General features: G+C 36.4%; 1 protein-coding gene across 1 annotated transcript in view; it reads right to left on the reverse strand.

The window, feature by feature from the left end:
• The window catches only part of cachd1 (cache domain containing 1), an 81,723-nt gene that overhangs the window by 43,572 nt on the left and 26,940 nt on the right, over window positions 1-11,211 (reverse strand). Inside the window, exon 2 of the mRNA XM_067373498.1 lies at window positions 5,469-5,531. Coding sequence (XP_067229599.1) covers window positions 5,469-5,531 — 63 coding nt within the window. The remainder of the gene's footprint in view (window positions 1-5,468; window positions 5,532-11,211) is intronic.

Raw genomic sequence — 11,211 nt, forward strand, 5'->3', positions numbered from 1 at the left:
CTTGCATTAACAATTTTCATAGGAGTTGAATTTTAAGGCAAAAAAAAAGATAAATGTCCTGCTCCAAGTCCTGGATTGGAGTAACGGACCATGACCCAATGGCCGTGAACATCCAATCAGATGCCTGTTTCAGTTATTACTGCTATTCTTTCAAGTTCATGAGCCAAGGCAAACGTGTCCATAGACAGGTCAGAAAATAACAGCAGTACATCTAATTTTGGAGAATGTAATCAAGCTTTCAAGTGTCGAAAGAGCTGGAAGATAATTTAAAGGTGCCATCAAATGTTTTTTTTTTTTTACAAGATGTAATATAAGTCTAAGGTGTCCCCTGAATGTGTCTGTGAAGTTGCAGCACAAAATACCCCAGTTTTTTTTTATTCATTTTTTTAACTGCCTATTTTGAGGCATAATTAGAAATTAGTGATCGACCGATGTATCGGTTTACCGATATTTACCGATTTACGGCGCCATCTTGTGGCCGTTTTGAGACTTCCTCCGTCTGAGGAGATCAGTCAACAACAACTCAGTGCACAGGTAAAGTATATGTTCTACTTGGTTTGCTTTAATTAATCAACTTTATTTAACATAACAGACATGCACAAATGAGATCTGAGACATAAATTCCTGATATAGTTAATTTATGCAGCTTGTTTCTAAACAATTGAGACGAACTCATTGAGTCACGTAGTGTAATTCGTCATGTCCTGCCCCAATAAAGACGTAACTTTACATGAATTAAATAAAACAGACGTGAATGAGTGCATGTTGAAAATAAAAGCGCTGAATTTAATTCTCTATCTGTTGTATTTGCTCACCGTTAGTCTAGAAGAAAAAGTTCGTTCATATTGCTTAGCAACTGACGGATGATCAGGAGGCTTAAGCACGGCCACTGAATGAAACTTGACAAGATTATCTTGTTTAAACACCCTAGATTATATTATCATTTACTACATAACAATTATTTCGCTAATACACATATAAATATAGCCTACTGCTTTGTGGAAATTAATTATTTATTATCTCCATGCCCGATCGCGGTTGATTAAGTTATAGTCAAACAGCACTTTGTCAGTTGGCATTTCATGATTTAACGTTAGATTAAATTTAGATCATAAAATGCCAACTGACAAGTGCTGTTTAACTTTATTAGATTATATAATCATTTGATTTACTACATAACCATTATTTAGTTAATACAAATCTAAATAAATGCAGCTCTGTGGAAATTATTTAGTATCTCCACACGCGATCGCGGTTGAGTAGCCCAATTTATAGTTTTGTGTAAATGCATAGATAAGTTACAGCACTTTGTCAGAAAGCATTTCATGATCTAGACCGACAAAACATAATAATTAATAACACTAGTTGGAAAATGCAATGATGTATGCTGTTTTGTTTGTTACTTTCCTGACAATGTTATATATTCCAGCTAATATTATTCAGTAAAGTTTTTTTTTTTTTTTTTTTTGTATGCAAGGAGGGAGTGATTGTTACAAATAAAATGGTTTGGTCAGCTCATTTGTGTTGTAATAATTTTCAAAAATAGAAGTATAACAGTAAATAAATATCGGTTCTGCATATCGGTTATCTGGTACATAAACATGCAAATAATCGGTATCAGTATCGGTTATAAAAAATCAATATCGGTCGATCACTATTAGAAATGCGCCGATTCAGGCTGCGGCCCCTTTAATTGCTCGTGCTCTCCGCCCACGGAGCTCGCGCTTGCCTTTAACGGCATTAACAAAGTTCACACAGCTAATATAACCCTCAAAATGGATCTTTACAAAGTGTTCATCATGCAGCATATCTAATCACATAAGTATGGTATTTATTTGGATGTTTACATTTGATTCTGAATGAGTTTGAGGCTGTGCTCCATGGTTAACGGCTAATGCTACACTGTTGGAGAGATTTATAAAGAATGAAGTTGTGTTTATGAATTATACAGAAAGCAAGTGTTTAAAAATTAAAATAGCAACGTCTCGTCTCCGTGAATACAGTAAGAAACGATGGTAACTTTAACCACATTTAACAGTACATTAACAACATGCTAACAAAACATTTAGAAAGACAGTTTACAAATATCACTAAAAATACCATGATATCATGGATCATGTCAGTTATTATTGCTCCATCTGCCATTTTTCGCTGTTGTCCTTGCTTACCTTAATACTGGCTGCCCTTGTGTAATGCCTTGAGACTCACTGTATGTCTTTTCCATGTACTGAACTCTTGTTATTCAACTATGCCGAGGTAAATTCAATTTTCAATTCGATGGCACCTTTTAAGTTATAGGTTATTGTGCTCACATTCCTGGACAACGAATTTTGGTAAAAGATCAGCTACATTTTTTTTTTTTTTTAAAAATGAGATATACAAGCTACAGTTAATATCAAAGAAATTACCTAATTTATAAATATCTTTCATTACAAGCTGTGTGAAAATTAGTCTGGGATATTTGAGGGGGTCTGTGTCCGATCTCATTAAAATGGTGACATTAAGAGAAGACAGGCTTGCTTTGTCTTTGTGTTTTTACAAGACATGGACATGATCCTAATTGGTGCCGTTTTCCACTGGGGTGCCTTTTCAACTTGCAAGAACGTTAGTACCAGGCCTTCATTACCGATCGTGCGCGTACAAAAGACTGGCAGATGTTGACAGCATTGCCAAACGAGCAACTGATGAAAGTCAATTTTTTTTAGAGGAACCCAAAATAATGAGATTTGTAGTTACAGATCTAAAAAAGGTGTTATTTTATAACCTTTACAATGCATAATAAAACTAGAACTAGAATGTCAACTAAAAACAATAAATAGAGCAAAAGACAATACAAAGCAGTACAAAAAACACATAAGCAACCTGGACTTGACACCATAAAGCATTTTTCACAAACTAGTGTCAATCAAAACTGTTCAAGCAAATTTGTTGGCTAACATGGAAGGCTAATTCACTTTGGGTGTCCTTGGGAATTTCTAATGGGTTTAAGAAGGTTTTCAAATACATGGGAAAAATAAGGTTTGTGGTTAAAATCACTTAAGGAGGCATAAATATGATTTTACATTGAAGTGGATAACCACTGTAGAAACCTACGTTTTAAAAAGCACACAACAGTTGAAAAGATTGAGGTATGAATGTGTTATTTGTGTTCCAGAGCAAAACAGAAAAATCCACAGACTTATTTTTTATTCAAATCAACAATTAATCTTCATTATTCTTTATTCTTCAACTCATTAGAAATTCACAAGGCCTGAAAATGCTAATTCTTTTCCTAGGTCAATTTAATGCAATGTATCTTATAGAACCAACAATAGACTATATTTAGGCTGTACCACAAAATAATAATATTAAAAAATGATAAAATAATAAAACAATCATTCATTTGTAAATTTCATACTATGAAAATGTTACGTTTGTGTGGGTTACACTTTGCTTCGGTTGCCTACTAACTATAAGTAACTTTGCATTGTATTAAAAATAAGAACAGGCTGACTTGTCAATTTCATCAGCGGAAAAGGTGTTGTTTCACACGTTCCTCTTAAATATAACACTTAAATGTTCCACTTTGTCGGCTACACCTAACAATTCCAAAATAGTGCAGTGAGCAATCATTTTAATTCTTCGCCTGCGTCTCCTTCACTTTTTATAGGAGTACACCCAGTGCCAATTAATGAGGAACAACAAAACAGCATTATAGCATGACAAAGCTCGAGTCACTTCATAATCAAACACTTTCAGGTCTCGATTGCCTCAGCAGGCAGAACGGTTTATCAGCGTCTACCCCCAAAAACCCTGTTTGGCAATTAGCTGTCGAGGTTTCACTAGAAAAACCTGCCAGCGAACGGCTTAATCTCTCACCAGCAGCCGGTAAATAGCTGCAGGTGAGAGAAAGAGAGAGAGAGAAACAGCGTACAGGAATAATTCGCACAAAAGGGCTTCTCTTGGCAAGGAAACCCAAGTGAAGAGTAACAACCTGTCCGTTCTTGCTCAGGGCGTGTGTGTCGCTGAGAAACACATTTGGAGGGTACATGTGCAGTTGCTGCCACTCATGCTGATTTGTTTTGAGGCTGGGCAGAACAGTGTATTAACATCGAAAGCTCTTTATGCCTTACAGCAAAAACAGTAGCTGGAGTAGGCATGAGGGAGAGGCCCATGGCAAGAATAAATCATACTAGTGCATGACAGGCCTACTTTCTTATAAGAAATACATTCCCATAGTTTTAGATTGAAAAGTTATTGTGGACTAAATTATTCGTACTTTTTTTAGGTTATCATCATCATGTTACATGTGCTGCACACAGGCTTTTGCTCAAAAACATGCTTACACCTCACCAAATATTACATTTTACACAAAATTACAAAGACATAAAATTACAAAAGTAGTAAAAGAGATAACAAAGTAGTGTTTGGTTAGAGAAACTACACAACATATATATGTGTGTGCTTCACAAGACAAAATGACAACTATAAGTTATTGATTCTCAAGGAGGCAACATAAACAATATTAAGAAACCAAAGATGTGTACACTTTTAAACAGGTAGAATGTGGAATATAGCTATTGTAATAAGGTTAAAAAAAGGAAATTGCAGGTTCTGCAAGGGGTATGTAAACTTATAATGCATAACAAAAATGCATTAATTTTGAGAAATAAACAATTTTGAGCAGATCCGACAGGGTTTTGCAAAAACGTTTAACTATAAATTATTGAAATATTTCTAATTCTTAATTCAAGCGAAGCCCTTGTACGATCTCTGAAAGACATCCAAAGGACAAGGGTAGCTTACACAATTATTCAAATTTAAATATCTTAAAACTAGCCATCATTTGGTCTGACCGGAAAAAAAAAAAAAAAAATTATTATAATTTGGTCAATTAAAATGAATTAAAAATACAAAAATATTTCAGCAGATTAAAAATTGTAAAAAGATAAGATGTGATATCTTTCCTTTATGTTACCATTTTACGTTGTGTGTAGTGATCTAACACAATATGACAATTCCAGCTTTAAACAATTCCAGTGTTGAAAAAATAGACATTACGCCACATGTATAATACAAATATATAATTTTCATGTCTCGTTCTGTCTCGTATTATCCAGACAGACAAACTTATGACAGACAAACATATTTGTGATAGTACAGGCTCTTTTCCAATTGCTGCAGAGTTTTAAAATGGTTTCTAATCAGATAGTTTTGATCATGGGCCAGATGCATTAATGTTAGGAAGAGCTAAAGGAAGAGCAACCATCTAATTTTTCCAGAGCTTGTTAGGGAGGGACACGGTGCAGTCAATAGAGGTTGGAATTAGTGTTGCAGCAGTCGAAAGCACAAAGACTGCTTCAAAGAGAGCCAGACAGCAACTGTAGAATTTTAATGGGTGTCCTTTGCCCCTCTAGACCACACACACACACACACACACACACACACACAAACACACACACACTATCAAGGGATGTTGTGTAACTCACCTGCTGCACCTCTGTTTCACCATTTGAAGTTTTCTCTGTGTACACAAAGGAGTTGAAGATTCTCTGTGTGGAAAAAAAAGGGAACAGTTGCTGAAAGGTGACAAATAAAAGTCAGGAGCACCTAGACTGAAATACGAAGGAGAAAATGGCAATTTATCCATAATCACCAGAATTTTCCGTTAAATACATCTACATTCATATAACAGCATATCAGTGTTAGGGAGTCACAAACTTAATAACTAACTAAAAATAGTGATGCTACTGTAATTTTTCAGCATTGTGACAGTAGTTCAGTCATTTTCAAAATATTTCACAAAGTTTTCCAGTACTTTTTCCCAACATGCAGCAATGCAGCACAACAAAACACTGTTTTACAGTGTGCAGCAAACACAGTTTTACAACAAAGTGAGCTGAATTTAAACATTCTCTTCAAAAGTCTGTGAATCAGTTTATGAATTAATCATTTAAAATAATTCACTGATTCGGTAAGGGAACTGGATAATGCATAGGGGGGTGCTGGCTATAAAAAATAAAAATAAAAAAAAAGTTAAAAAGTCAACTCCCTCACATTATGCTCACTTAAACAATTAATGTAAATTATACCAATTATGTCTTTCTTTCAAAACTGAGATTACACACCAGGTGATTCCTTTGGTGGCAAAGCTCCTAGAGAAGGAGAGAATATTCACAGAACTCACAAGTTTCTGGTGGATTTCTCAAAGCATTTTAGTTAGTACCTTTTACCTAAATGTACAGTTGCATCAGATGTTTTGCCAAGATGATGCTCATTGTGGGCATAAACATTAGATAAACATCTTTAGCCAACACTTACATTACACACAGCACAAAAGCCCAGAAAACATTTGCTTAAATAGGACCGCAAATGTTTTGTGTAAGCCTCCCAATTCCCAGCTAAATGAGACATGGAAGATTAAATCTTTGTCTACACCTTACCATTGTAAACCATCAAAAATAGCCTACAAGCTCAAAAGTTCCTCATAATGACAATATTTGCTCTTTGCTCGCCTCATTACCATGGCAATCCTGACAGAATATCCCTGTGGAATGTGTCATAACAACGTGATTGATTCCCACTCAGTCCAAAAATCACTTGCCATCAGGAGGACTGATGATCTTTAACACTTAAGAAGAGAAGCAGCTCTTTTAGTCACTGTGTAATATGTCTGAGGAGTAGACTGAGGTCAGGGTGGTCACCCACATTAAAGATGATGAAACGGCACATGTCCGCACTCACCTAATCCCTGGAATTTCATCACGAGCGCATGTTTATAAAAAGCAAAACAAACTGTGGGTGATGTATGGATGAGCCCCACCTTTGTGAATAAAGCTTCAGACACAGAAGCTGTGGAAAACTAAGTGAAAGAAGAAACTTGTCATTTCAGACCCTTCTTGTAAAATAAACACAGGCACAAACACAAATAGCACACCGGGCACCAGCACAGGTCTTTCCCCGGTGTGGTGGGTTTGTTTTTTGAACCGCCCCGATGGCTTTCACAGCTTTGCCCAGGCCAAAGAGGAATTTCGCAGCTTGTAACTTGAGAACCCTCTCAACAAACGTGAAACTCTTGAGAGGAAGGTCTTTGAGGCAAGAAAACATTACAAAATAAGACTCAAGGCTATTATTATGGTTCCAACATTTCACCTACACAAAGATCCCTTGCAGTCAATTCAACCTCACCAAACAATGACTGTACTTTGAATATTTAGTAAATGAGTACAACTCTGTTATGAATATGTATCTTAAATTACACATTGTCATATGCACAAGCAGTCAATAGATACACTAATGAAAGTCTCATAAAGTGAACTATAATGAACTATTTAGTGAAGGAGCCAATAAAGGCTAAATTATTTACAAGTGAGTTTGAATCTAATTGCTCACTCACAAGCAAATTCAAAACATTCCAAACCTCATTGTCCACAATAACATTTGAAGGCCCCATGACTTATCAAGAAAACCACAAACAACCAGATAAGGATAAAGGATTTTTAAAAATATTTTTATAAATAAGTTCTACCTAATCAAATATACTAGAGCTTGGCATAACTAGAAAAATGTATATTCATAAAAAATTGCAAATTTTTCTTTCATAATAGGGTGGATTAAAATAAGAAATATTTAGATTTTTAGTTTTTTTGGCAAATAATTTTAATTCATTTTGAGCTGTCCCACTATAGAAGTACTGATTTAAGGCTCAGTGCCCGGTTGCATAAAGCACCTTAAGTGTAATTTTCCCTTAAGATCGCCCTTATGTTTCCCTTAAACTTAAGGGTGTTGCAGAAAATAACCGTTAAGTGTTACTTAAGGGTTTCTTTAGGCGAAACGTCATAAACCCTTAAGAATTTCCCTTAAGTATATATTTTTCACTTAAGTAATGCGTAAGTGTTGCATAAAGCCCCTTAACCTTCATTTCCCTAAGTATATCGTAAGGTTCGTAAAACATCACCTTAAGTGTTACACATAGTGAGCAGGTTCAATCCAAGTCGTATAACGTGCCACGATCGGCCGCTTTATATGATAGACAAATTGTACTTTAGCGGTTTATTCACATAAACATTGATGAAATATAACATATCTTATAACATATCTTATATGGTCAACGGAAGCGCAAACGTGCGTGCATCACACGCAAAAACAAACCTCATTGGTTCTTGCGCGCACATTTGAGCTTCCGACACAGCCGTAATCATATGGATGTCTTTCAATAAATGGACATAAATGATGAGAGAATAAAAATATCTTTATTTGTTATCCAAAGATGAATGAAAGTCTTATGGGTTTGGAACGACATGAGGGTGTCAGGGTGAGTGAATGACGGCAGAAATCTCAATTTTGAGTAAACAATCAATTTGAGTTTCTCGTCTCTTTCATATTTGGTTTTCTTTTTTTGTTTTCCTTATCCATATTATGTTGTTTTCTGTGAAAACTTACCACGATACGTATCAACAAATAACGTGTCCATGGCAACAGTAGAATTTTTTAACGGCAAAACCTGGGATGCTGTCGTTAAACACTTAACGGTTTCCCTTACCTAAGAGAATAGTTTAAGAGATTATATGCAACACCCTTAAGTCATTCCCTTAGTTAAGGGGAAATCACGCCTTAAGTGTCATACTTAAGGGAAAAACTTAAAAGCTTTATGCAACCGGGCACTGGTATACTTCAAACGAAATCGAAGAAAGAACTGATGTGACGTCATTTCTAACAAAATCAGTCCAAAACGAAGTTCGTTTTCTGTTCTTTTTGGAAGTTCGAAACGGCCTGCCAAAGCAAACTTTCAGGAAAAGTTCGCTCCAGCTGCAAAACACCTTCGCACCACCATTGGTCAGTGACGATAACGTAATAGGTGGTGTGCGCTGAGGCTCCGCCTTCACTCGCGTGGGACGCGTTTTTGTCTCATTCAGTGTGTTTGAATTCGTCGAGGTAAGATCTCTGCGGTTGAAAACATGAACACACTAGATAGCCGCTTTATAGTGCAAAATGAAGTTATGCTTGTAAAACAATAAGGCACTGTCACTGTTTTTCATGTTTGATACTGTAAAGCTGCTTGATTTTAAGCAATCCATTGAATAAAGTGCTGTATGAAGACGTGACGTGACTGGAGTGCTAATTTGCAGAGCTCGTGCTAACATTCCCATGTTATTATGATCGGACGCTTTTCTTATGCTTTCTATGAAAATGCTTGCAGTGTGGGCAGCGTCAGATGTTCGTTTATAGCAGGGATGGACAACTCCAGTCCTGGAGGGCCAGCCCTCCAAGACCGGAGTTGTCCATCCCTGGTTTATAGTATATCGCTGGTCACGTATTTCGAACTTCGATTTACCCCTAAACGAAGAACGAAAAAGAACTTTGTGTGAAGTATACCGGAGCCTTTAAAGCAGAACTCGGTAAGATTTGCGAAGCTCCCTCTACAGGTTCCTTCAGTGAATCACACTGCCGTAAATACTCCAAGCGCAGCTCTGGACTACAATGACTACAACTCTCACCAGCGCAGTAGTTTTGCAAATACAGTACAAGAAATCTCGATGGAGGTGGGTAATTTTCGAAATTGTCTTATAAAGTCATAATATAAACATTGTTTTTGAATTACCGTAAAGCATTTTGTCACTCTCGCGTGAACATGAACATGAGGCAAGATTGTGTCAGGTCGGCGAAGCTAAACTTGCAAGTGCTGTATTCTGGCGTAGACGTGCCAGAGGGGGTTAGTGCTCGCCTCAAACACACCACTACAAGTCAATTAACTATCGTAAGGACTTAGAAAACTATTTATGAAGGTAAAAAAAGTTACTTAGTTCTGCTTTAAAGGTGCAGTAGGTGACCTGGGAAATGCTAATGTTAGCCTGCGAGTATTGAAAGCTTAAGATCCCACCCTCCCTGCAAATCGCCATCCAAAGCTACGCCTCCTCCAAAAACACATGAACGCACACACAAACAAATCTGCTCTCTGCAAAGCATCACAAGAGATGCCGTTAAACTACCTCATGTCTCAAAGCACATAACATTACAATAATAATGAATGCAAACTTAGAGAGTTTGTACTTAATTGCTGAAGATTTATTTCGGTGTTGACTGATACCGTAGACATGGATACGCATAATTCCGAGTCTGACTGAACAGCTCCGGTTAGAACGTCACGGGTTGCCATCTCATAATAACTGTAGTTATGGCATGAACGCAGCATAAGCCCATCGTTTTGATTTGGTAGGAACTGTAAAGGGTGGCTGCTGTTTGTTTGCGGTGCTCCGTGACTGAGGTCTGTCCGTATAAACTCTGCATAGCATGAAACGCACTGATGACATCATCAGGATTTGATGCTATCAGGATATGAGGAGACTTTCAAACAGTATAACAAAAAAATTTTCTGTAGAGAATCACCTATTGCACCTTTAAGGAGATGAAATTGGACAAATTGTTGATATGGATAGATGGACACAAGCAAACTTTTCTCAACTGTCACCAATGGTGAGCAGAATTTAAATGGCAACACTTTATGATAAGGTTCCATTAGTCAATGCATTAAAAAACATTAACAATGATAAAATACATTTGTTTAATTTACATTTGTTATTTATGAATCTTTGTTAATGCTAGTAAATATAACTGTTTATTGTTAGTTCATGTTAGCTCAGTACATTAAATAATATTAACAGATTCAACATTTAATTTTAATAATGTATTAGTACGTTTAAATTAACATTAAGATTAATAAATGCTTTAGAAACATTTTTCATTGATAGTTGGTGTTAACTAATGTAGTTAACTATTTATGAAACCTTATTGTAAAGTGTTAGCATTTAAATTATTGTTGGAATTGTTTATTTCGTCACACCTGCGACCACTTTAGTCTCGGCCTGTATAACTGCAACAACAGAAATAAGCTACGTGATCAGCAATAAACAGTGCTTGAACTTTGCAAATCAACAGGACTCTTCAAGTCCTCTCCAAGTTTGGACTATACACCATCTAATCCTCACAGACAAGTTGACATTAAAATGAATGACAAACCATAGGATTGTAAGCAATAACATACCGGCGTTCAACTGAGTGGGGACAAAGAGGCCTATGTGCAGCTGCTTTGGCTCAGAATTTGGTGTCCAGGGCAGTTATTAATCTTGTCAACCCCAGGGTTAATCTTGACTGCAGTTGAATAGATGTCTGGAATGACTGAACCTCATGCTGTCTTTGATCCAGGCTTGTCAAGGCTCCGGCACTCCCTTCAAC

Source organism: Chanodichthys erythropterus, chromosome 21 (genome assembly GCF_024489055.1).
Source record: "Chanodichthys erythropterus isolate Z2021 chromosome 21, ASM2448905v1, whole genome shotgun sequence".
Classification (NCBI taxonomy): Eukaryota; Metazoa; Chordata; class Actinopteri; order Cypriniformes; family Xenocyprididae; genus Chanodichthys; species Chanodichthys erythropterus.